General features: G+C 39.3%; 1 protein-coding gene and 1 pseudogene across 1 annotated transcript; both read right to left on the reverse strand.

The window, feature by feature from the left end:
- Positions 1-50: 50 nt before the first annotated feature.
- On the reverse strand, positions 51-27,976 carry LOC141334745 (uncharacterized; annotated as a pseudogene).
- Positions 21,807-26,005, reverse strand: LOC141328420 (E3 SUMO-protein ligase ZBED1-like). Its single transcript, XM_073835394.1, has 2 exons — positions 24,316-26,005; positions 21,807-22,549 (listed from the first exon to the last, which is right to left on the reverse strand). The coding sequence occupies exons 1-2, from the start codon at positions 25,200-25,202 to the stop codon at positions 21,967-21,969; spliced, it is 1,470 nt and encodes a 489-aa protein (XP_073691495.1). The 5' UTR covers positions 25,203-26,005; the 3' UTR covers positions 21,807-21,966.
- Positions 27,977-27,986: the final 10 nt, after the last annotated feature.

Genomic DNA, 27,986 nt, shown 5'->3' on the forward strand with positions numbered 1-27,986 from the left:
TCACTACTAAAGAGTAGGAAAAAAATGTATGTGTTCTTCCTTCTTTATTCCCCCCAAAGATAAACCCTATCTGGCCGGCCATTGGTCCCTTTATCCGTGTCAGACTTAACTTTGTTTGTAGCCGTCTTCTAGAATCTAGATAATGCAGCGAGTGGAGCTTGAGGGAGCGACGTCGCCTGCGGTTTATGCTAGAAGGGATACAGCTCTGGCTACTGGATGCGCACATCAATCTAACGTTAGATGATGCGACGGCAGCCAGAGTGCCCCAGAACGCCCATCACACATGAGCTTACTGGTGGAGAGGAGACAGCCAATCAGATGAAGCCAATCAGAATATGGGGATGATTCGGAGGCCATGATGGTCAGAGGCCAATGGGCAAATTTACCAGGATGCTGAGGTCACACCTCTACACTTTTCGAAGGACATCCTGGGATTTTTAATGACCACAGAGAGTCAGGACCTCGGTTTAACGTCTCATCTAAAGGACGGTGCTTTTTGGCAGTATATTGTCCCCGTCACTATAATGGGGTGCTAGGACCCACACAGACCACAGGGTGAGCACCCTCTGCTGGCCTCACGATTTCTCTTCAGTGTGGATCCTCTCATGTCTTTTTAGCATTTGTAAAAGTCTGAATCTCTTGACGCAGTGTGAACACACATGAGGTTTCTCTCCAGTGTGGATGCTCATGTGACACTTAAGTTGTCCTTTTTGTGCAAAACTGATTCCGCATTGATCACATGTATAAGGTTTCTCTCCAGTGTGGATTCTCTCATGTGTCTTCTGGTTTCCTAACTGTACGAATCTCTGGTCGCAGTGTGAACACTTGTAGGGTTTCTCTCCAGTGTGAATCCTCTGGTGCTGTTTTAATTGTTTAGCTGTAGCAAAAGTCTTTTCACACTCAAAGCACATGTAGTCTCTCACACCAGTATGTATTTTCTGATGAACTTTCAAACTGCGTGGATGTCTAAAACTCTTTCCACACAAATGACATGAATGTGGCTTCTCCTTTGTATGAACTGTCAGGTGTGTCTTCAGGACTCCAGAATTTATGAATCTCTGGTCGCAGTGTGAACACTTGTAGGGTTTTTCTCCAGTGTGAATCCTCTCATGTGTCTTCAGGTCTCCAGAATTTGCGAATCTCTTGTCGCAGTGTGAACACTTGTAGGGTTTTTCTCCAGTGTGAATCCTCTCATGCAGTTTTAATTGTTCAGCTGTTATAAAAGTCTTTTCACACTTAAAGCACATGTAATCTTTCACACCGGTATGTCTTTTCTGATGTATTTTCAAATGTTGTAGAATTGAAAAACTCCTTCCACACAAATGGCATGAATATGGCTTCTCCTTTGTATGAACTCTCAGGTGTGTCTTTAGGTTTGAAGCCCACAAAAATGTTTTATCACATTGATCACATGCGTACAGTTTCTCTCTGGTGTGGATGTTCATGTGGACCTTAAGGCTTGATGGTTGTGAGAAACTCTTCCCGCATTGATCACAAGTGAAGGGTTTCTCTCCAGTGTGAACTCTCATGTGAAACTCCAGATTTTGTTTGGTTGACAAACTCTTTCCACACTGAGTGCAGGTGAAAGAATTCTTGGCTCTCCTTTTCTTTAAATCTTTTTTTTTTTTTCGAGAGCGACTCATTTTGACATGATTTCTCCAATAAGCTTCACTCATTTCTTCATTCTCCACTTTTTCATCAATAAACTCTGAAATTAAAAGAAAAACATTTCATTTTCAGAAACTCGTTAATAAATAAAAGAGACAACCATGAACATGATGTTACAGCAGAAAGTAGCCAATTGCCATACAAAAGATTGATCTTCAAATGAGACTATTAAATACGTTTAATCAACTACACAATTATCTAACATACTTTTTGTATTATTGACTCACTATTTTCCTATTTAATACTGTAATTCTGCTTTGACACAATCTGTGTTGTTAAAAGCGCTATATATAAATAAAGGTGACTTGACTTGACATACATTTTGTTAAAAGAAAAAAGTACCCAGTTCATAGAAAGTCTCTTATTATTTGCTGGTTCATTATTACCAAAGACGTTTAAGGCTACCCAGTTCATAGAAAGACTTCATTTGTGAAACTATTGGTCCTAAACAACTCCGTAATCAAATAATCATTAAACACAACGATTGTTTTTGCCGAATGAATGGAGGACATTTGTTCAAGTAAAAGTCTCCTCTCTTCACTGTTATTAATAAAAATACACATTTATTCATAACTGAAGCTGACATTTACCTCAAATTCATGCTACACTCAATCCTAATCATGCAAATGAAGATATGCAGGACACCAAGAAGCAAATAATAGAGAAGAAAAAGAGGACTCACCGGACATCGCTCTCTCTCTCTCTCTCTCTCTCTCTCTCAGGCAGCTCTGCTCTATAACTCGCGCATGCGCACATCGAGTGATCGTCTTCTTCAGTCATGGAGGCTGGCATCCAACTTTGGTGCATATCGCCATCTACTGGGGGTTTGGAGTATGAGCTCTAATTTCACGAGGTAACGCAGGAAGTGGGGATTGGATGTTTATGAATGGACAGAATGGGGGAGATGATGAAAAGAAAAAAAGAACGGAAAAAAAACTAAATTCTCTTAAAGGGATCTATTGATTTTAAAAAGTGTATCAATACTTCATATCCTTTATATTAACAACTTGGAACATTTTCCATATATATTGTGTTGATTCCTATTTGCATCTAGTCATTTTTAAATTGTAATTTTTCTCTTTTGTATGCTCCACAATGAAATATAACATGTTCTATAGTCTCTGGCTGACCACATTTGCTACATTGTCCATTGTCGTGTTTCCCTATCAACTGTAGTGATTTGTTTAGTGCTGTATGTCCAATTCTCAGGTGAGAAATTATTGTATCTTCCTTTCTATGGCCAAAGCTTGTTCTAATTAAACCCACTTAATTTTGTGTGTTGTGCATATGTCGTCGTTTATGTCCTTTATCCCACTTTTCTTGCCAAATTTGATTTACAGCTGTTTTTATTATTCTCTTGACTTCAGATTTCCCCAGAGGGAGATCTATTTCTGTTATCACGCCTCAGAGCCCTCTTTGCCAGTTTATCAACTTCTTCAGAACCCACATAAATGCTACTATTATGTTCATTTGATCAGGGCTGGACTGGGACAAAAAATCGGGCCGGGCATTTTGACTAGAGACCGGCCCACTAGGTATTGTTGCCCAAGCAAGGGGGCGGGGTCATCCGACCTCCTCGGCTGTAATTGGTCCAGCCCAGAGTCGATCATGACCAATTGGCCAATCCACCACCTTTTAATATTTTATACCAGGGCTATTCAATTAGATTCATTTGACGGCCGGATCGAACTGAAAATTTGAAGGGGGCCAAGGGGGTGGGGGCCGTCCCGATCTCTTTCTGGGGGAGCCTATACAATTAAATTGAAATGCATATTCACTAAAATGAACTAATATTACCAACACCAACATCTAGAAAAGGTTAACATTGGTGCTGTCTGTCAATCAATTAAAAAATTTTTTTTGAAAAAAAATCACACATTTTTCCGTAATTAATCATGATTAAACGCATATTTACATATACAGATTGTCATAATTTCACACTGAACCTCCAAATTAAGGTAATAACAACAAAGTATATTTTAAATATGTCACCTTTTTTTTTTTTTTTACCAAGTAACCTATTATTAATAAAATATTGATATCAATACTGATACTAGTGTCTCTATTAAATGAATTTTCTCAGTTTGACATATTATGTCAATTCAACATTATAGTACTATTGAAAGCCAATATTTTCACCATTTTAATAGGCTCTGAAATATATAACAACTTTTGATTTAGGTGATTTTAAAACAATCTTCACATAAACTACAAATTGTATATGCATAAACTATATAGATTATGATTGCCATACACTGATTATAATTGTGATTTGATGTATTTTTAATTTTACACAAGTCTTTGTTTACCACAAAGTATATTTTGGCCATCAAAATAACATTCAAATTGGATTATAAGAGCTTTAAAGTGCTAGAAATGTTTGTGCAAAATGCTTGAATATCATTGAAAAGTGCTTGAATTTCTCTCTCAAAAGGTTGTACAAACCCTGAAATGAATACTGTATTAAGTTGGCGTTGGCGTCTGACATAGCCTATCTCAATGCGGTTTATAACAGACTTCTGAGCAGAATTGAGGTGAATGATTCTCACTGGATCTCGCAGCAACCTTAATTCATTCTGTGCGAATTTAAACACTTCTCACTGGATCTCGAAGCACTGTGCAGTAATAGTGTCACGAAATTAACTTTGGTTCCCGAGTAATGGCTGTTCTGAGCTCGGACAAGTGTGTTTGCATTGCGCTCCGAGCTGATAAACGTTTGGTTTCTCTTTCGTTTTGTTTGCTGTTTTATTTTTCTCATATGAAATAGAAATAACAGCGCTTATGAGTTGAGTAACTCAGTGGTCGCGCCAGTGCAACCGCTCACAAAATTTAGTCGCACCGGCAGAAAAAATGCGACCATTTGGTCACAGTCTGGAGCCTTAAGGTGCGTTCACACCGGACGCGAATGAAGCGGCAAGCGCGAGTGATTTACATGTTAAGTCAATGCAAAGACGCGAATAGCCATCCTGCGGCGCGAAACGCGCGAATGAGGCGGCGCGAAACGCGCGAATAGCGCGAATGGCGCGGCGCGCATTGAGCGTTCAAGCGATTGCCGCGCCATTCGCGCGAGTTCAAAAATCTGAACTTCGGCGGAATTCCGCGCCGCGGTAACCAATCAGGAGCTTGCTCTAGTAGTGACGGAGGCAGAAATCCGAAACAACAATGGCGGACAAAATCACCGTTGCTGTCTGTGGTTCCTCGGAGCTGTACGATACATCTTTGGACTTTTGTAGAAACAGGAATAAAAGGGATCTTGCTAGGAATAAAGTGAGTGAAGAGGTCGGACAATCTGGTTAGTTTTAAAAAACGCTCTTTACTCAATTTAACCTACATATACATACATATTGAGACTACAAGCAAGCTAAAGCTGGCAAATTGAGCTCATTCACCTATTTTACAACTACTTTCCCGCTGACGAGTGGCAGAAGCCCCTCCCTTGACGCAAATTCGCGTCTGTTGTGAAGAAAATGTCACGCGCGAATGACGCGAATTTTACCGCGCGAATGGCGCGAGTAAACTCAAATGTTCAAGCGTTCAACTACGCGCGAATAGCGCGTTTTTTCCGCGCAAGTCGCGTCCGGTGTGAACGCACCATTACAAGCGCTTGTCAAATCTCCCGTCTATTGATGTTGCTGTCTCCGGTAGATTGTTGATGTTTTTAGCTCTCTTGCTTTTCTTTTTTGGCTGGCCCGGGCCAGTGTTGCCGCCTAGTGGACAAACTAATTAATCCAAAAACAATTCAAGCCACCTGCGCGTTCTTCTCCCTCGGGCCGGACGAAGATGATCGGCGGGCCGCCAATTGAATAGCCCTGGTTTATACCGTTTAAAAAAAAAAAAAACATCGGCCCACAAAATCACCATCGGCCCACCGGGAAAATGCCCGGTATGCCCGATGGCCAGTCCAGCCATGCATTTGATTGATTCTGTACAGGTTCTGTAATATTTCTGTTAAAATGTCTTCTCTAGTATCTGATTTTCCCTTCATTAGACTATTAAGGGCTGATAGAGAATCTGAACAAATTATTGCGCATGTTTATTTTGTTTCTTCAATCCATTGCAATGGACTAATATTGAGCTTAGTCAAGTCAAGTCAAGTCAGCTTTATTTATATAGCGCTTTTAACAATACATATTGTGTCAAAGCAACTGTACAGTATTTAAACAGCACCATAGTGTGTAAGTAACGCATTATTGTACATAGTCAATTTTCAGTTAAAGGCAGTTCAATGAATTCAGTGATATCATCATCCAGTTCAGTTCAGTTCAAATAGTATACGATATCGCTGGCAAGTGTCCCCAACCAAGCAAGGCAGAGGTGACAGAAATGGAGAAAAAGACCTTGGGAGAAACCAGGCTCAGTCGAGGGACCAGTTCTCCTCTGGCCAGACCAAACCAGCAGTTTGTACCAATGTCTGATTGTAGAGAACTAGATTGTGGCCGAAGATCCGTCTCTTGAGCTCATCCGGCTTTTGAAGTCATCTCCAGGTGGTGATCCATGATCTAAACTGGGTACGGACTGGATCCGGGGGACTGCAGTGACCATCTGATCGGGATACAGGCTGGGTCTGGTGGCTACGATGAACTCGGAATAAGAATGAAACAGACTAATATTAGCGTAGATGCCATTCGTTTTAGGCAGCAACGAGTGCATCAGGTGTTCTGAAACACAGAAAAAAAATATTCCAATGCTGGAACACTGCATCTTCACTCTTTCTCCCATCAAATGGCACTCCAGGTGATGCTCCAAAACATAGGTCACCTTTGCTCACCGTCCACTTTGTTACACAGAGAAATTTGTTCCCTGAAAAAAAAAAGGAAAAAAAGAAATTACACATTTGTAAAAGACAAACCCCCATATGGAATACACAAACCTCTCAAAATCATAGTGAAGTTGTCACAAGGAGGAGTCAGAGACGTTCGGATCCATTTGCAAGGCTTTATTGAGAAGTGTCAACATGCAGGAATAATCACCAGAAAACAGGAACAACGTAGGTAATCCGGGAAACAGTTCAATAGACAGGCAATGGTCGCAATGGCAGGTAGCAGGAATCGTCAACGGGGTACACAGTCCAGAGTCATACACAGAGAATCCAACACAGAGATAAATGCTTAGAATTACGACCATAGGAACAATAAGACTTCGCAAGGTGGCTGTGTGTGTGAGTGGCTTAAATGCAGTCAGAGTGATGAGGTGCAGCTGTGAGAACTAATAAGAGCAGTGAGAAACAAGGGCCAGGTGAATGCAGTGATTAGTGCAGTGGCTTATGGGGAATGAAGTCCATGAAGTGTGGTGCAAGAGTTTATGATGACAGGGAAGACCAGATACGTGACAGAAGTTATCTTACCATGAATTATTAGTCCCAGCGTGGCTGACCTGCTCTTGTCCTCTGTGATGCTTCATTTGAGTTGCCTTTCAACACACACAAAATGCATTAAATATTAAATTCAATTTAAAAAGACAGCTAGTCATAAAACATTTGTTTAACATAACGTTATAGTTAACATACGATTTTGTATTCTCAACTATAGGCTACTGCTGAACATTACATAACACCTGAACAAAATTTCACATTAGCTAACTTACTGTTAAAATAAGATTATGCTTTGCGCGTTAAAATTTAATTTGGTAATTTAATAAGCTGACAGCGTCGTTTGTTAAGTGAAAGTACAGCGCAGTTTACCGTGGTTAAGTTTATGTACCATAATGTTGACGGGTAAATGTTACTAGGTTAAACTGTTGGGCAAAAATCTGACAAACCACACACAAACAGACTTACAAATAACAAATATATATATATATATATATATATATATATATATATATATATATATATTCTACCTTGCTTACTTGTAAGGTGCGTCAATTCACAGCGCAGATGCTCTCCGGAACTCTCCCGCTCGCGGGTTCCATCCCCGGGGAAAACCCCTGGCGCTGCCTCGCTGGTTCCGTGTCCTCAGACGCGAGCGGCGCAACGCGACAAAAGACAGTATAGAAACCATTATAATCCGTGAAACGATCCACAATAGATGCAGGACAGTAAACTGATGCCCCAGTATATTTCTGAAGTTCTGTAGTACTCTAAATACGCTGTTCCACTCGCACTGTTTCTAAAACGAAGGATAAACTCCCGTGGCGTAAAATCCTGTCAGTCCAAATGTAAGAAATGAGGAAAAGAATTATCTCAATGGAGTGGCGCCAAAGAGGTCGTTACCACAAATACAGTAGTATACCTCAATTTTTAAAAATACAGTTAGTCTCTGTATGTGGTGTTTGACGTCACAGAAAATTCCCATGATGCAATGGGAATTACAGTTATTTACTTTAAAGGGAATTTGCTGTTTTATACTGGGTGATATACAGTAAAAAACTGTAGAAATTACAGAAATGTCTAACAGTGCAGGGCTCTCTACAGCCCTCTCTTGCTCCACGAAGCACTCCACCGTCGCAGATGTAGTGGCCGGCTCTCGCACCTGGTCGGAAGTTATATAGCTGGTGGTGTGAGCTACTAGTTGGAACATTAATGTGTAGCCCTCGAGCGGTAATTCAAATCCAATTATAATTTTGGTTGGAAAATTATCACTTCCCATCAAATTACTGTTATCAATTTCCCATCTGCTATTTCGTGCCATATTGTCTGACATTACTCTTAAATCGAGTGATTGTCAAGAGCACTGAAGATGAAGAAAGAGCGTCTCGATCGCCCCCCAGGAGGCTGAAATCAGTATAGGTCACAACCCCCACCCTCTCCATCTAATCTAATGGAACGAAAGACTAAACTAATTTATTTACACTTTTTTTTCTTCAAATATGTGTGACATTGTATGTCGTTTTATTGGGTATGTAGTTTACTGTTTATAGTGTTTATAAGTATTGGGTAATACTGTAATAAGGCATTCAGAAAAACACCCAGTTAAAAGAGAATTAGAAAACTGCTGGGAACATGAATGTAAATCTGAATAGTTTTGGACTGAAAGCAAATAATGAGTATTAAATTGTATTAAGTAAATGTGCTGTGGTTATTCCCAATGTCTGTAGCTGATTTTCAGCTTCTAGTGAGTATAAATGATAAAAACAGACAAGAATGTAAAGATCATCTATCAGTGTATGCTACAGAAATGACTGCACTATTATTGGCTCGTCAGTGGGTTGAAGAGATTAATATACCTGAAATCCTCATATGTTCAGACTGTTTTTCAGCATTATCAGGTTTAAAGTTTGGTTAATCTTCGACTAAAGATATGTGGCAAAGTAAAAGGGATGGTGAGAATAAAGGACAACATCTATATATTCAAACACAAGACATATTATATGATATCCAACAAAGCATGTTCAAAATTCACTTGTATATATTAAATATATCATGTTTATGGCATGGAAAGCAGATTGTGGTGAGGGCTATTCAACGACTAATTTCACTGTATTCAGAAAAAGACAATGACAATAAAGGCTTTCAATTCAAATCAATTCAAAAGCTGTATTGAGAAAATTTAAAACAGAAAGCCCCAAAAATCAAACATAACACTATGTGGCTTTCTAATATTATAATTAAAACTATACACTGACTTTTTCCCCTAAAGCAAATACAACCAGCAGACAAAGTCATTTATACAATATTAAAACTAATAAGTACTAAAAAACATTCAATCAATAATTCCTCAAAGCAAAATTAAATGGAGGAGTAGCAAATAAAGATCAGTTTCAAAGCTACACAACAGTATGTCTTGCATCTGCTTTTTATAAATATATCATAACTAGTTCTTTAAAAAAGAAAAACAGTGAAGAATATTATTAAAGTGTCCCAGACTCTTCTTGAGCTTCCTGAACAAGAACAGTTTGTAAACAGCTACTTCATGAAAGACAAATTAAACTACAAGTGACAGATGTGCATTAGAAAACAATTGAACATAATAAGAAAACACAATATCATGAAGCAAAATCATATACAAGAATAAAACTTATTGAAACTGTTCTTTAGAGAGGACCTTTTTTTTTTGAGTGGATCCAAGTTAAATCTGCAGGTTTTGAAGATGAAGATGAACTTTACTGACTGTGAAAACTTTAGATGTTTCTTTGTCATATTAATAATAATAATTCGTTAAATTTATATAGCGCTTTTCTAGACACTAGTTTTGTTTTTGGAGGTCGATTTTAATTTTAGTTTTAATCTAGTCTTTGTGTGAACCTGACATTTTAGTTTTTAATAGTTTTAGTCAAGTTCATACTCCTTTTAGTCTAGTCAAGTTTTAGTCGACTAAAAGTCTGAGCATTTTAGTCTTATTTTAGTTAGAATTACCCACGACTATTTTAGTCTAGTTTTAGTCGACGTAAACTGATTACATTTACTCTATTTTTAGTAATGCAATTTAATTTAACCCAGTCAATATAGTATAAGTACCTAGTAGTATAGACAAAACCAAAGTTTTCTTTTAGCCAAACCCCTTTCAAACAAGGTTATCTTATTATATTATTGTTACCTTATAGGCTGAAAATGCATCCATTGCGGAAAATGCTCTAATTTGAATTTACAACATTTATTTTACCCACCAAACATGTTAGAAGTACACACACATACATTGAAAATAATTAAATAAAAACAATAAATAAAATAGCATCACATGCCAGAAAAACAAACAAACAGAGAAACAAGGTTTGAATGGTCAAGCTACAATTTACAAAAAAATTATGATGTGAGGTTCGACACAGAAGCTTTGAATATTAATATTAATCAACGCAACAATATTCCTAATTAACTTGATCATCTATGCACAGACGAATCATGCTTGTACTTTTGTTTTTTAAGTTTATTTACAGATAAAATTATGTATACCTCGTGTAAGTAAAATATTTCTATGGTTTTCGTAGCACAAATTTATTTATTTCATGAAATTGTCCAAAAATCGCTTGGACATCTGGGATGCGAATTAAACATTTTCCACCTTTGACCACAAGATGTCATTAGTGTACAACGTGTTGGAAAGCTTCGAGTAATGAACCTTTTATTAACAGTTGAGGGGAACCCTTTGGTGCGTCGAAAAGCTTCATTTTTCCATCACTACTAAAAAGTAGAAAAAAAATATGTGTTCTTCCTTCTTTTTTTCCCCAAAGATGAACCCTATCTGGCCGGCCATTGGTCCCTTTATCCGTGTCAGACTTAACTTTGTTTGTAGCCGTCTTCTAGAATCAAGATAATTCAGCGAGTGGAGCTTGAGGGAGCGACTGCGGTTTATGCTAGAAGGGATACAGCTCTGGCTACTGGATGCGCACATCAATCTAACGTTAGATGATGCGACGGCAGCCAGAGTGCCCCAGAACGCCCATCACACATCAGCTTACTGGTGGAGAGGAGACAGCCAATCAGATGAAGCCAATCAGAATATGGGGATGATTCGGAGGCCATGATGGTCAGAGGCCAATGGGCAAATTTACCAGGATGCTGAGGTCACACCTCTACACTTTTCGAAGGACATCCTGGGATTTTTAATGACCACAGAGAGTCAGGACCTCGGTTTAACGTCTCATCCGAAGGACGGTGCTTTTTGGCAGTATATTGTCCCCGTCACTATAATGGGGTGCTAGGACCCACACAGACCACAGGGTGAGCACCCTCTGCTGGCCTCATGATTTCTCTCCAGTGTGGATCCTCTCATGTCTTTTTAGCATTTCTAAAAGTCTGAATCTCTTGATGCAGTGTGAACACACATGAGGTTTCTCTCCAGTGTGGATGCTCATGTGTCTCTTAAGTTGTCCTTTTTGTGCAAAACTCTTCCCGCATTGATCACATGTATAAGGTTTCTCTCCAGTGTGGATTCTCTCATGACTTTTCAGGCTTCCTGACTGTATGAATCTCTGGTCGCAGTGTGAACACTTGTAGGGTTTTTCTCCAGTGTGGATCCTCTGGTGCTGTTTTAATTGTTTAGCTGTAGTAAAACTCTTTCCACACTCAAAGCACATGTAGTCTCTCACACCAGTATGTATTTTCTGATGTACTTTCAAACTGCGTAGATGTGTAAAACTCTTTCCACACAAATGGCATAAATGTGGCTTCTCCTTAGTATGAACTCTCAGGTGTGTCTTCAGGCTTGAAGCCCACAAAAATGCTTTGCCACATTGATCACATGCGTACAGTTTCTCTCTGGTGTGGATGTTCATGTGGCCCTTAAGGCTTGACGATTGTGAGAAACTCTTCCCGCATTGATCACAAGTGAACGGTTTCTCTCCAGTGTGAACTCTCATGTGAAACTCCAGATTTTGTTTGTTTGTCAAACTCTTTCCACACTAAGTGCAGGTGACAAATTTCTTGGCTCTCCTTTTCTTTAAAGGAACCGTATGTAGGATTGTGGCCAAAACTGGTACTGCAATCACTTTCAAAATACTGTAGAACGGTGTATCCCCTCCCGCTCCCCCCTGACTCGAGGTTGCCAGCTAAGCTGCAGGAGTAGGCTGCAACAAGGACCTTCAAGTGACGAGTCCTACACAGTAATTTGTTTTTCTTCTGTTAATTATGTTTATGCTTCACAAGAGATGTTTTGCGAAGTAATTATGTATCGCAAAAATTTACAGTTGGCGATTAGCCAAATATTTCGCTAAGATGTACTGTAATACCACATTTCAGTCGGAACATAGATTGTTTTCATACCCTGCTAGTGGTGCGATATAAAGCTTTTTATGAACGCATTTAGTACTGCCGACCGTGGAAAATCCCCTGTGTACGGAAGCAAAGTTAGCCAAACATAGATGAATCTTACTTGTCCAGGAGAAAATCAGCAACGTTGGCGTCAATCTTCAAATTCTTCTCCGTTTTCAGCCGTCTCCATCTTTCAAAGGCATCTCCTGTACCAATCCTTGTTTTATTTCGGACTTTGTCACAACGTATTTTGGATTCATAACGAGGTCTTTTAGGTTTGTAACGTTATACATGTTTTATCCGACACCGTTCGTAGCTGTAACTAGAGCAGACAGAGCTGGCAACCCGTCTCACAAAACTCTACTGACTTCGTGATTGGTAGATAGCTGGAGGGTGGCGCCTCAGACCAAAACACAAAATGACAACAATAACATCAGTTGAGGGCTGCAACTCTCACTTTTAAATGACAATATCCTGGCCGGACCACTGTTGTCAGTGATATAAGTATTTGAAATGAACATGATTTCTTAATGTCTAGTGACATGTCAGGGCCATTTTATGATTAACTGACATAAATTTCTTACATACGGTTCCTTTAAATCTTTTTTTTTTTTCGAGAGCGACTCATTTTGACATGATTTCTCCAAAAAGCTTCACTCAATTCTTCATTTTCCACATTTTCATCAATAAACTCTGAAATAAAAAGAAAAACATTTTATTTTCAGTAACCCGTTAAAAAAAAGAGAGAGAACCGTGAACTTGATGTAACAGCAGAAAGTAGCCAATTGCCATACAAAAGATTGATCTTCAAATTAGACTATTAAATACGTTTAATCAACTACACAATTAGCTAACATACTTTTTGTATTATTGACTCACTATTTTCCTATTTAATACTGTAATTCTGCTTTGACACAATCTGTATTGTTAAAAGCGCTATAAATAAATAAAGGTGACTTCACTTGATATACATTTTGTAAAAAGAAAAAAGTGCCCAGTTCATAGAAAGTCTCTTATTATTTGATGGTTCATTATTACAAAAGAAAAACCTCATTTTAAAAAGACTTCATTTGTGAAACTATTGGTCCTAAACCACTCCGTAATCAAATAATCATTAAACACAACGATTGTTTTTGCTGGATGAATGGAGGTCATTTGTTCAAGTAAAAGTCTCCTCTCTTCACTGTTATAAATAAAATTACACATTTATTCATACATGAAGCTGACATTTACCTCAAATTCATGCTACACTCAATCCTTATTATGCAAAATGAAGATATGCAGGAAGCCAAAAAGCAAATAATAGAGAAGAAAAATAGGACATAGGCCTATGACACACTGGATGCGTGGCGTAAGCGTCTCAGCTGCGTGGCGTGTCCGTTTTTATTTCGGCTCCCATGTTAACAGGTTAGAGCTTGCACACTGCCTGCGTGAGACGCGCGGAAAACGCGTGCTTGCTAGAAATAGAACCGACGCCTATTTTTCACGCGACACGCAAGCGTGTTGGAAGCGTTTCCAGGCAAAATAGAATAGGAAAATATGTTTATAAGTAATTTTGTACACAAATACATATTAATTAATTATATTTTGATGTTGGAAAGTTTATAGGTAGACATAAATTCAGATATATATGTAATTTAAAAATAAAAAAAATACAAATAATTATCGATTTTCAAATATTGCACCTGTCAAACAGTCTATTTTGCCGTAAATACTGTTGACGGTGTCCTTTATCAGTAGGCTTTATATTGAAGTTGAAAATGTTGTCGTGAAGACAAGAGCCTGGTCTGTCGGAGGCCTCCCTATGTCACCTACAGCAGCCGCAGCGCGCCAGCGCCGCGTCAGGCACGGTTCTGGTGTGTAAAGACACAGAAAAAGCGATGCAGCCGCCACGCAGCTGACACGCATCAGAAACGCCACGCTCACGCCACGCATCCAGTGTGTCACCGGCCTTACCGGACATCTCTCTCTCTCTCAGGCAGCTCCGCTCTCAAAATCGCACATGCGCACATCGAGTGATCGTCTTCTTCAGTCATGGCGGCTGGCATCCAACTTTGGTGCATATCGCCATCTATTGGGGGTTTGGAGTATGAGCTCTGTTTTCACGAGGTAACGCAGGAAGTGGGGATTGGATGTTTATGAATGGACAGAATGGGGGGAGATGAGGAAAAAGAACTAAATTCTCTTAAAGGGATCTATTGATTTTAAAAAGTGTATCAATACTTCATATCCTTTATATTAACAACTTGGAACATTTTCCATATTGTGTTGATTCCTATTTGCATCAAGTCATTTTTAAATAGTATTTTTTCTCTTTTGTATGCTCCACAATGAAATATAACATGTTCTATAGTCTCCGGCTGACCACATTTGCTACATTGTCCATTGTCGTGTTTCCCTATCAACTGTAGTGATTTATTTAGTGCTGTATGTCCAATTCTCAGGCGAGAAATTATTGTATCTTCCTTTCTATGGCCAAAGCTTGTTCTAATTAATCCTACTTTATTTTGTACGTTGTGCATATGTCGTCCTTTATGTCCTTTATCCCACTTTTCTTGCCAAATTTGATTCAGAGCTGTTTTTATTATTCTCTTGACTTCAGATTTCCCCAGAGGGAGATCTATTTCTATGTCATCATGTCTTTGCCAGTTTATCCACTTCATAAGTTTCTACTCCTACATGTGCCGGAACCCACATAAACGCTACTATAATGTTCATTTGATTGATACTGTACAGGTTCTGTAATTCTGGAAGCAGGAAATACTACTGTTGAACTAATGTTGAGCTTATCTATCCCTATAGTCTGGGTAAGCTTCCCTATCCCCCATCCAAAACATTTTTAATTTGGGCTTTCTCATATTCCCAACAGTTTCTCAACACATTTTTGACTGGATGATTCGGAGAATGCCCCCTAAGACTCGTCCAGTATACCAGTTTAAGCTGGGTTTTTTTCCACCGACAACCGGAATCCCCATTGTTTGGTCCACTTTTCCACAGCCTCAATTGCTTTCTGCATTTTTCCTTGCAAAAATTTTAGGTTCTTCCCTCTTATCCAATAAAGCTCCATCATCTGCATAAAGTGACCTGCCTATTACTGGACCTATTTTCTCAAAGATGCCATTAATCATGATACTAAATAATATTGGGCTGCATACACTACCTTGCGGGGTTCCTTTATCTATCTTGTATATGTCTGAGTATTCATTTTCCACTCTCACTTGAATTCTCTGTTCTTTTAGGAAATCCATTATCCAGTTAAACATTCTTCCGTCTATGCCCATCTGATTTAATTTAATTAGCAATCCTTCTTTCCATAGCATGTCATAGGCTTTTTTCAATATCGAAAAAATCCGGACAGAGGCTCGCAAACCATCTGTCAACAGAGATAAGCATGGTTGGCTGAATCCACCCTGTAATAGTGGACGATAATAGAGGACAAATCCTTAACCCTGGTCCACAGGGAGGATAGTCTTCTTCATAAGGGGGGCACTGCTCTCAGGGACCCTATGAGAAGGGAGGAGCTTGCACGACCCATGTCCATACAGCCTGTAAAGGATCATGGCAATCCCACGAAGGTGGGTTGGCTTCTTGGAGGACCCTTCCGCGGAAGGGGAGCCTAGATGTAACCTGACAGGAGCGAAAGCTCTACTGTTACCTTCGTAGAGGGGTTATATATTGCATTTATCCAAAATACAAGGCTGGAGAGTAAAAACCTGGGTATGACAATCAAGCTCCTGCCCTGAAGGACAGGGAGGAAACTCGGCCACCAAGGAGTGGTGCTCTTATTAGTGACCCTTGAAAAAGGGGGCAACCAAAGTCCTTATAAAAGGTTAGTTACTCTCAGGTCTAAGGTTTGGAACCTTAGATAATGGGAGTTAAGGCTGAAGGCTCTTAGGAGTAGAGGTCTCGAGAATTAACCCTCTAATGAGGGGAGATCTGCTACCTTCACGCTTTGGAGAGATGCAGAGCTTTCTGAGAGCGGAAACTTCATAGAAGTCAGTTCAATCGGTCCCAAACCCCTGCGCACAGGGAGAAACACATCTCTATTGCTCTAGGAAACCTTTCCTCGGAAAGGGGAGCGGTAGGTGCCTTATTAGATTCTCCAGAATTACCATTATGAGGCTGGCTTCCAAGCCCTGATTAGGGAGGAAAACCCGTCCTATTGGTTTGACACTTCATAAAACCTTTCCTCAGAAAGGGAAGTGAAATAATGAGGAGCAATAATTTTTTGGTGTCAAAAAAGGCTCAAATCCTTTCCTCAGAAACAGAAAGGAGAGCATCCTTAACCTGGGTGCAGACTCTGCATCAAGCCTTACCCCAGCCCTCAGACTAGGATAAGACTTTAACATCTCCAAAAGGGAGTGCTCAAATCCTTTTCTCAAAAAAAAAGGAGAACATTCAGGCCCTACCCCAGCCCTCAGACTAGGGTAAGAATGGAGGAGTCACAAAGTGATGCTCAATTTATAAAGCACCCTTACCTCAGAAAGGGGAGCATTCACATAAGAGACCTTTGGAGTCCAAACCCAATGTTTATGCACTAAAGTGTGCTCAAATAAACCTTTTCCTCAGAAAAAGGGAGCATTTTTCGTTCTCCGGCCTAGAGACGATTAGGGCCTAGAGACCCTTAGGGACCCTTTCCTCCAAAAGGGGAGAGCCCAGCTCGCCACGAGGCCTGTAGAGGTGAGAATCAACCTAGACACGAGGGACATACCTTTTACCTATGGCAATACTTCTTCCAAAAAAAGGGGAAGTATTGCTTAGCAGCCCGGGTGGACTTAGGGATTCTCGGAACAGGCCTGCAAAAGACAGCGTTAGACATGTTAAGGGTGATCCTAAGAAAGAAACTTAGGGAGCTTACCTTAAAAGAGGACAAAAAAGTCCCAAGTCTAACATATGCTGTAAGGGTGGTTAACCATCCGACCTGTGATGTGGAGAAGACGAACACTGCCATAACCGTAGTCCATAGGATCAGAGGTGGAGTATCCGCCATAGGTCTCGTTCATAATTTTTCTTCTCTGAGAAGTAAACACAAAACACAGGCCTGAGACCGTATGAAGTTCCTTTTTCTTTTATTAAAAGAAAAATGAATCGTACTCACCCATAAGTGATCTGCATTTAACTCTAACTTAAACAGTTAAAATCCAGCAGGTAGCATGCAGGGAGCTCATGTTGTTGGGGCTCAGACCTGGGCCTTCATGGATGAAGGACTTAAATGCAGTGGTCTACCTAGACCATAGCCACATAAATCCAGAAAGGCCATTGAGCCTGGGAAAACTAACAGATCAGTAAAAGACCTCTGGTTAGTCCTTTAAAATGCAGCCCAAACCAACAGAGTGGGCTGTCTACTTAAACCCTAGCAGGGGAGACAGCACCATCTAGGCAAGAGCTACAAGAGAAATGCTTAAAAAACAATACACAGACATCCTCAGATATCTGTGTGTAGGAAGGACCAACCGAGGTAAAAACTGACCAAAAGCCTCCAGACCCTAAAGGGGGAAGAATTAACACACAGCTAGCCTCGGACAGCTGCAGTTTAATAAGACTGTTTCTACCATAATCATGGCTGAATTAGTCTTAGGAAATCCCCTTCTTATAGCGGTTAATTAACTCCACAATCGCGACGCGCAGCACATATCCGGCTCCCGCGGGAGCTAAATATACTCGGCCCAGGCGCCAAATTCCCTCAGGAAAAAAGCAAGCAAGGAGCCGTTGGCGACGCCGCGAATGCGTTTGTTAATGCCGCGAGAGGCAAACACACTCATGCAAAATGAGGAACAGAGAAACTCACCTCACTCCTTTGCGAATACGTTCTCGCGATGAGCACATTAGTTCCCTCGGGAGCCGGACGTGCTGTAATTTACCATACCCACGTAGCAGAGATTCGTGCAAGTAGGTATGAGAGCGTGCCTCTCGTTACAACCATGTTATTCCCTCACAACTCGCGGCAGTGTGAAAGTGCAGGTATTCCTCAGAATACCACACACGTCACATGTGCCTCCGGTGTGAGAGTATGCATTCCGAGACAAAGAGAGCTGAAGACGAAAAAGATGCGTTAGGTTGCAGTGGCGCCCCTTTTATGCGTTGGTCGCCCGGTAGTGACTCAGCGGCAGCGACGGTCGCGCTGCGTGACGTCATATGCTGTCGCCGGCCATTTCATGTAGTTTTTATATGTATTCTTCAGACACGAGTCACACTGCGGCGTTCCCCATAGTGTCTAGAGGACGCAGTGGGAGTTTCCTCGAAAGGGAAATGTTTTACACTCGCATGGGATAGTTTTTCAGGCAATTCGAAATCTGAACATTTTGAAAAACAGCAATGGAAACGTTTTCGAAAATGTTCGATTAAATATAGACAAAATCCCACAAAAATGTGTTGGCATGACTTATCGGCAGAGGAAAAATTATGTTTTAGTCGCATAACATCGCCAAAGTTTTGTGCAAATCTGTAATGGAAACGCACCTAGTGTAACAGTGCTATTCAGCAAAATAGCTCCCCTTGTATGTTACTGGACTACATCCAGAGCCGGATTAACGCAAAGGCAAACTAGGCACGTGCCTAGGGCCCGATTGGCGGGAGGGGGCCCAGACAGAGGGACACTTTTTTTTTTTTTTTTTTAAATGTACAAATGTCCTATCTACAATCTATTTCAATATTTATTAATTAACTAAAAATAGTGACAATGTTTATCTTAACCATAGACTGTTACATTGTCATATTAACGCCAGCCCATGACTGTATAGAGCGGCGCCAGCCAGTCAGAGCCATACAGAGCGATTTGCGATAAGCTTTTCACCCAGAGTTATGCCGTGTTCCAGGCAACCCGTAACCCGTGTTTTTCCAACCTTCTACCCGTGAAAGTGCACTGGAACGGCAGTCAAACCCGTGACTTCCCACTCGTGAACTCGTACTGGACTCCCAGTTACGAGTTCTGACGTAACATACAATATCAGCCCTAATGCGTGCAGTGTTTATGCAAGTGGTACACGGTGGAAAAATAGAGCATAGGACAATATAACGTTGCAATCAAATTAATAATAATATAAAAATAATAATAATTCATAAATGTGCCCTGGCAGTTTGGCGTGACTTGCCTGGAACGCTACAAAGTCGTGAGTTGTGATTTTAAGTCGTGTTCTACCAGCTCAAAAACCTGCCTGGAACGCGTAGCATTAGATGCATGCTGCACATTTAATGTTATTATTAAATAAGGCCTATTATTACATTGCATTTAGTTTGAGAGCAAAGGAATGACAACATAACCTGTACATTATTTGATTTGTATTGCTTTTTACCTTCCCTCCAAAACTCGTTTTTTTTTTTAAATTCAGGCAATTTTATATTTTAAAAAAATTAAATAAAGCAAAGCCGTTTGAACAGCGCTCTTCACTTATTATTTTATTTTGGTACCATGACCCGCACTTACAAAACAGTCTTCTTTTTAGCGTTTATTTTACAATAATAACCAATAGGATAGGTGTGGTGTTTTGGCAGCTAATCTATTGGTGATTAATATAAATAAAATAAAGCTAAAACTCTGTTTTGTCAGTGTTCCATGGTCTCATAGCCTACTATGAGAAATAAAGTTTAATAAATGCAATACAATGCATCACAAATCCGTGAGTACAGTTTACAAACCCGTGGGAACGGATTGCTAAAGCGTGCGCACAGATTATAAATTTGTCGGTAAGGATTCAAAATCTGAGGGTACGGTTTACAAAATCTGAGCTCACGGATTGGAAATTCGTGGGTACGGTTTGATAATCCATGGGCACGATTTATATTTATTTATTTAACCGAGGGAACAGTTTAAGAACTCGTGAGTACAGTTTAAACTGAGGGAACGAATTGCAAAAGCGTCCCACTCCCACGGATTAATTATTTTTCTTCTACAGGTGACGTAAGGGGCTCCGTTTTATAAACTTATTTGCTCTGTTTACATAGTTTACTGACACCTATTGGTTATTTACTGGTACTACTGCCTTAACAATGACACTCCCAATGGATAAGATGAGGATAATTTAATAGCATTTAATAGAGCCGTGTAATGTATAAATAATGAATATCAAAAAATAGTCTGATAGACTGTTTTATATACAACACATGACTTATTTTGGCATACAACAACCAATTTTTAACCAAAGACTAGGCTATGTAAAATGTGAATTAACTTTTATTAGTTACTTTGGTAAGTTTCAGATTTCAATTCATAAATAACATCGACGGAGGGGGGCCCAAAAAATGCAGCCTGCCTAGTGTAGTCCATTTATTTAATCCGGCTCTGACTACATCGTGTTATAAATAAACAAAATATTTTGAATATTTTACTCAGTGTGTTTCTTCAGTTTCTTTATTCTTCATTATAAAACAATTGAGCACAATATGACACTCATGAGAAAACACAATGATATAATTTATATCATGAAGCAAAATCACATCTAAATCGATCTGAATCTCACTTTATTCACTGTGAAAAATTTTGATAACGATTTTTGTCATGTCACTTGTAATGATAGATTTATCCAGATGATTAGGGCTGTAATCAACCAAAGAAAATCCTGGTTGACTGAAGTCCTGAAACTTTCGACTAAAAATCGACTAAAAATGACGTTGTGGAGAAAAAAAAAAAAACGTACGTTACATTAATTAGATACGCACTATGCTCAGTACTTTGTAGCCTTGTTGTCTGCCTAAATTAATTATAAATAAACATAAAAAACTAATAGGCTATTTGCAGTATATTAAATCGTTTTTGACCTAATTATTTTGCACAGAAGTGAGTCTGACACACGAGTCTGTCGTCTCTGACAGCGGTGCATCACGTGCACCTGCGCAATATAGCCTGTGATTTCTGAAAACAGTACTATGTTGTCAACTAGTGATATCATAAGAACTTTTGAGGAATGTGCAACATAATTTAGAAAATTATTTTTGTCATATATTATAAGTATAACTGTCAGACACTATCATTTCAGCCGCTCTGCGCAGCTCGCACAGAGCGAGGCTGAATATAGAGCTCAGCTTAACGGCTGAGACACGAATAGACTTAAAGCTTTTACTCTTAATAAACACAAAAGGCCCGTCCACTTTAATAAAAAAGGAATATTTATTAAACAAACAAGAGCAGAAACCAAATAAAGTGCATAACTGAAAAATAAAGCATCTTAGGCTCAAAACTAACTCAAACAGTGGGCACAGCGCGATTGCGCATTCCAAAAAAAAAAAATAAAAAAGTGCCCAAATCCAATAAATAATACTAGAAATAAATTTGCAGTTTGCACAATAATAAAAGGGAACCATAAAAGTAAAGTAGGCTACTACAACATGTTAATCATCCAAATTTTAAACGAAGTGAATACAACAACAAGGCAGCTGCACTAAGAACAAATACAAAAATAAATAAATCAACTGCCCAAATCCACAAGTATTTAAAATTAATAAATGTGCAAAATTATAAAATGTTATTAATGTCCAAAATGAAATAAAGTGCAAAAAATAAATAAAGCATAGGCTCAAAACTAAAACAGTGTGCACAGCGCAATTGCGTGTTAGGCTACAACAAATAAAAATAAAGTGCCCAAATCCAATAATACTTTAAATAAATGTGAAAAATTATAACATTTGATTAATGTCCAAAACGAAATAATGTAAAAACAATTAAATAAACAAATGGCTACTCACTCACAGGGAGTACAATCAGTCTCTATTCCACACTTTTTTGTGTTGTGTGCGAGAAACACAAGCATATCCACGTTCTTTGGAAGGAGACAGCTTCTTGCTTTATTGACAATAAATCCTGCCTTGGAGAAAATGCGTTCAGAAGGCGTGGATGTTGCAGGGATACAGAGCAGTCGCTTTGCAACTCGGGCCAGGTTCGGGTATCTGTCTTGGTTTTTTTTCCACCACCCCAATGGTCCGGAGTCGATTTTGGTTCTGTCCTGAAGATAGTTTTTCATTTCTTCTGTCACTGCGCTTCTCCCACTTGATTCTCTAGAAATCAGATCGCCCTCATCTTCGCACAACAGCATAGCAATCTCCTTCTCTTTGTCGTTTTTCTGCTTTTTTGACACATGTTGCTCCTCACTTCCAGGTTCACCTGTGCTGAGTGCGCTCAGTCGTTCTGCCAGCTGTGCAACTACTGTATAGGCCTCGTCTCGTTTGGCATCATCCAGAAAAGACAGCAGCTTAAAACGAGGGTCTACCACTGCAGCTGTGATGTATACACTGTTAGTCATCATCATTCGGTTTTTAAACTCCCACCTACTGTTAGGGCTGGGCGATATGGGCAAAAATTCATATCTCGGTATTTTTAGGAGGAATGACGGTATACGATATATATCCGGTATTTTTCCATAAATGGTTACTTAAGAGTCAAAGCCTTTATTAAAACTTTATTAAACAGTTTATGAGCAAAATATAATTAAAACACAGGGGTTTCCCTCCCTGTTTACAAATAAACAGCTGCACAAAATCTTTGATAAATAAAATACAGTACAGGTTGTTTCTCCTGCTTAACACTACAAGCTGCACAACATATTTCAAATTATGAAAAAAATTTACATGAAAAAAAAAAATAGACCAGGGGTCTTCAACTAAAATGGCTCGTGGTCCAGTAATGAACCCTGCTCACCAGCCGAGGTCCGGACAATTATAAATTAAAAAACTAAAATTTTAAAAATTTATGTTTTTTACGAGACCAGGTTATCTGCAGCATATTAAATCTTAAATTCTAGACATTTGAATAGCTTTTTAAAGACCTGAACAAGAATAAATAAATAAATAAATAAATAAAATGACTGTAAAAAGCATGATTTACAATTCAGATGCAGGTTTCACAAAACAAAAAAAAAATTCTTAAATGATAAAATTCACATTCCAGCCTTCAAGAGTCAAAAGTATCAATTCTTATATAAATTTAAACAAATATTGTCAATCAAGTATTATATTAATTAACATATACATATATTTTACTGCCTTAGTTGTTTAAATTACACATTATCTTGACGATCCATCACATTTACAACTCTACGTGTTTGCAGCTTAAAACCATGGATTGATTTTTTTTTTTTTACATTAATCTTTTTGACAACAGCCGACTTATGAGCTGATTAAAAATGTCAGATGATTCTCTTCCAGCAGGAGGCGCTATCAGACTGGTCTGGTTCACTGAGCAGCTCCGCAGCTGACTTTGAAACGTGCAACGCTCATATTTATATAATGCATAGCCTTATAAAGTTTCATCGCAATTCTTGCCTTTTAGTCCCCAATTTAAGACGACCTGAAATCATAATTAAGACTTTCTTAACCCTTATAATACTGCAGTCATCAATGAAATTGAGAGCTTTAATTTAAACATCGACTTTCAAAAACAACCCACCTTAGCCTACACAAAATACGTTTCTTTTAATATTTTCCCCACTGTGTTCGGCGCACAAGAGAAATATTAGGGAAGTAAATTATTGTGTAATATCAGCATATGAAGTATATTCGTCTATCATGGTCTCTGAGAGTATGTGCACATCAGATGCTGGAAGCGCTGTTTTTACTTTCGCTTTAACATTGTGCAGTTTTCACGTTGCTTGTGTGATATCCATTGGCTCACCTTCATGGTTTAAAACATAAATATGTATAAAAATACAGTATAAAGAGATATATTTACAATATTTTGCGACGTAACCCCAACATAATGCGTTTTCCATCAACGTTTTTCTCTCACAGTTTACGACCCCGGGGCTAGACCATAAATCGGCTGTTAGTACGAACTGAGCCACTTTTGCGAGCCGTTAGGAAAGCTTTCCTCTGACCTCACTGTACATTTGCGGCAGAGGTTCTGATGCAAAGTACTTGTGATTGGGTAGCTCGTATCATGGGTCAATGCTTTTTAGCGGCGATTTAAAACCCTCGTTTTCACGCAGAACGCGCACGCGCATGTGCCATATCGATATGAACGATATTGGATAATCCCGTATCGCGTTGGGGAATCATATCGATATATCCCCAGAACTCGATATACCGCCCAGCCCTACCTACTGTCAATTTCTTCGACCAGCTTGCTTTTCATTTTTTTGGCAATGGGGCTATCATCATCCGCGATGGCCAGGTGATGTTTCTTCAAGTTTGCCAGCATGGGTACTGTTGCAGACAGGGACGCGTTGTCCTCTTCAGACAGCAGCTCAGTCAGGGTTGTCATCGGTTTCAGCACATTTTTAATGTCCTCTATCGCATTCCAGTGTGCTGTGGTAAGGTCCAGTGTACTGCTGTCGCTCTTCTTAGTAAAGTTTGGGTCAGACAGCACTGCGGTAATGGGCCAGCGTTGCTCCAGCAGTCGCTCCAACATCGAAAATGTTGAGTTCCAACGTGTAGACACATCCTGAATTAGTTCATGCTGAGGTACATTTTGCTGTTCCTGCTTCTGTTTTAGCCCAGTTTTTGCTTTGTGCCCCTTTTTGAAATGTCCCACCAGATGACGTGATGCAGCCACGGCACGACAAATTGGATCTTGTTTGAGTGCAGAGTTAATGCAGAGCTGCAAAGTGTGCCCGGCACACCTGACACCCTGCATCTCTGGCCATTTATGTGATTCCTTTAGTGTTTCCACACAGAGTGCCATATTAGCCGCATTGTCACATACAACAGCAACTCTCTTTTGTTCTTGAATTCTAAAGGTATCAGCGACTTCAGATAGTCGCGCAGCAATGTTTATTCCCGTGTGCGCCTCTTCTATTTGTTTTGTCTCAAGCACAAGACTTTGTGCTTTCCAGTCTCCATCAATGAAATGGGCAGTCACTGTCATATAGGACTCCATTCTAAGAGATGTCCACATATCTGTGGTCAAGCTCAGTGCCTCGCTGTGTTGTATTAACTCGGAGACTTTCTCTTTGAGTCCCTCATATTTCGCGGTTACTGCATGCATGATTGTGTGGCGTGCTGGCACTGTTTATCCAGGTTCTAAAACTTTTAACAAGTTCTTAAAACCTTGTCCCTCCACAACAGCAATGGGCCTCATATCCTGAGCAATAAAGTTAACAATTCCTTCCGTGATATTATTTTTCCGTTTGGATGATAAAGGAGGCTTAAAATCCAGCGTGGTCTGGGTTTGTCTCGGGGATTCTGTCGTCATTACGGATGTGTGCGCCTGCAGTTATAAAACTATTATTACACTAAAATATTGAAATATGCCTATTCTGATATGTTCATGTAGCCTACTCAAAAACAGACAGGGCAACCTAACGCAGACAAGTTAGCTTACCGCTTTCAGATGATAAGTCATGTTTGTCGTCGAGCTGTGAAAGGCAAACTGTTGCTTACAAATTTTGCATTCAACCTTTTTCCCGTTGTGAATTTTGACAAAATGTTGCCACACTGTCGATTTTTTTGTTGACATGTTGGGACTGTATAATGATGATGTGTTTAAAACCGCTGAGTGTTTAAAACTGCTTCTGCATTGGGTTGGGCTAATCCAAAAAAAGTGAAAACAATGGGGGTGTTCTGAAAACAGACTGTTACCTGTGAAACAGGGGTGCACTGAAAACACCCCCATTAGCAATTAGTTTCTTTCCACCTGATGAAATGAGCGCGGCCAAACTGATGAAATGAGCGCGGCAAAAAATCGACCAATCAGAATTTGTCGAACCAGACCATATCGACCAATTAATCGACTAATCGACTGGGACGTTACAGCCCTACAGATGATATTTTATTGCTTGATTCATTATTGTGTCAAATTTGGATGCAGCATCAGATCTCCAGTGTGGATGCTCATGTGACTCTTAAGGTTTCCTTTTTGTGCAAAATTATTCCCGCATTGATCACATGTATAAGGTTTCTCTCCAGTGTGGATCCTCTCATGTCTTTTCAGGGTTTCTGACCGGCTGAAGCCCTTGTCACAGTGTGAACATATATAAGGTTTCTGTCCAGTGTGGATGCTCATGTGACTCTTAAGTTGTCCTTTTTGTGCAAAACTCTTCCTGCATTGATCACATGTATAAGGTTTCTCTCCAGTGTGGATTCTCTCATGTCTTTTCAGGGTTTCTGACCGGCTGAAGCCCTTGTCACAGTGTGAACATATATAAGGTTTCTGTCCAGTGTGGATGCTCATGTGACTCTTAAGTTGTCCTTTTTGTGCAAAACTCTTCCTGCATTGATCACATGTGTAAGGTTTCTCTCCAGTGTGGATTCTCTCATGTCTTTTCAGGACTCCTGACTGTATGAATCTCTGGTCGCAGTGTGAACACTTGTACGATGTTTCTCCAGTGTGAGTCCTCTGGTGCCGTTTCAAATGTTCAGCTGTAATAAAAGTCTTTTCACACTCAAAACACATGTAATCTCTGACACCAGTGTGTATTTTCTGATGTACCTTCAAACTTTGTAGAAATGAAAAACTCTTTCCACACAAATGACATGAATATGGCTTCTCCTTTGAATGAACTCTCAGGTGTATATTCAAGCTTGAAGCCCACAAAAATGTTTTAGCACATTGATCACATGCATACAGTTTCTCTCTAGTGTGGAAGTTCATGTGGTCCTTCAGGCTTGACGATTGTGAGAAACTCTTCCCGCACTGATCACAAGTGAACGATTTCTCTCCAGTGTGAATGCTCATGTGACGCTCAAGGCTTTGTTTGTTTATCAAAGTCTTTCCACACTGAGTGCAGGTGACAGATTTATTGGCTCTTTTTTTCTTTGAATCTTTCTGTTTGGTTTGAGAGCGACTCATTTTGACATGATTTCTCTTATCAGCTTAACTCAATTCCTCATTTTCCTCATTATCTTTAGTCAGCTCTGAAATAAAAGGAAAAACAGTTCATTTTCAGAAACCCATTTAAAAAAAAAGCTAAAAAAAGACCTTGATATAACAGCAGAAAGTAGGCAATCTGCATGGATAATAGCCCTATATAAATAAAGGTGACTTGACATACATTTTGTTAAAAGAAAAAAATACCCAGTTCAAAATAAGTCTCTTATTATTTGCTGCTTCACTGATTATTCAACAGCTTTAAAGATGCATAACCATCAGTGGTGTATCCAAATAATCAATGCTGCTATATCTTCCTTGATTTTGATATTTATATATTCATGATTTATTGGTTTATGCTTCTTATATTAATCCTCATCATGCCACCATTCAAGTGGGAATTAAAATAAATATGGTGGGTAACTCGATTAATAAACTGTTTGTGCAGATTAAGAAAACAGATCAGATCCTGTCTCAGTTACTCATGGTGTTCCACAGGGGTCAGTCCTTGGCCCGCTTTTATTTATCATTTATATTCTACCTCTTGTTCGTATTTTGTTATTTTGGTAATTTTTGTATAGATTAATTTGCTCTTTGTACTGTAATGTTTTCTCACCAGTGAATTATACCCTCCATCAATGCTGTCTCTCATAGTTTCACTAGTAAACACCAACCTGTTTGTTCTTCAATGTGTTTGATTCTGCAGGGTTTTGAATCTCTCATCTTCTCTCTGTCCTCTTTAATAAACTCAGATTCGCAGATTTCAGCTTTTCCTGATGATTTGATAAAGTATTCAAGCATTTATTGGAGAATTGCTGAATATGTGATTATTGAGGAAGGAGCTTCACTGACCATGAACTTCTGTATGGAAAAGACGATTTTTCCAAAATCAGCAACAAATCAAAGATGCAGTAAGTGTTGTCTCTTTGTGAACCATTACATTCATATATTATATTACTATGT

This window comes from Garra rufa, chromosome 1, assembly GCF_049309525.1.
Source record: "Garra rufa chromosome 1, GarRuf1.0, whole genome shotgun sequence".
NCBI lineage: Eukaryota > Metazoa > Chordata > Actinopteri > Cypriniformes > Cyprinidae > Garra > Garra rufa.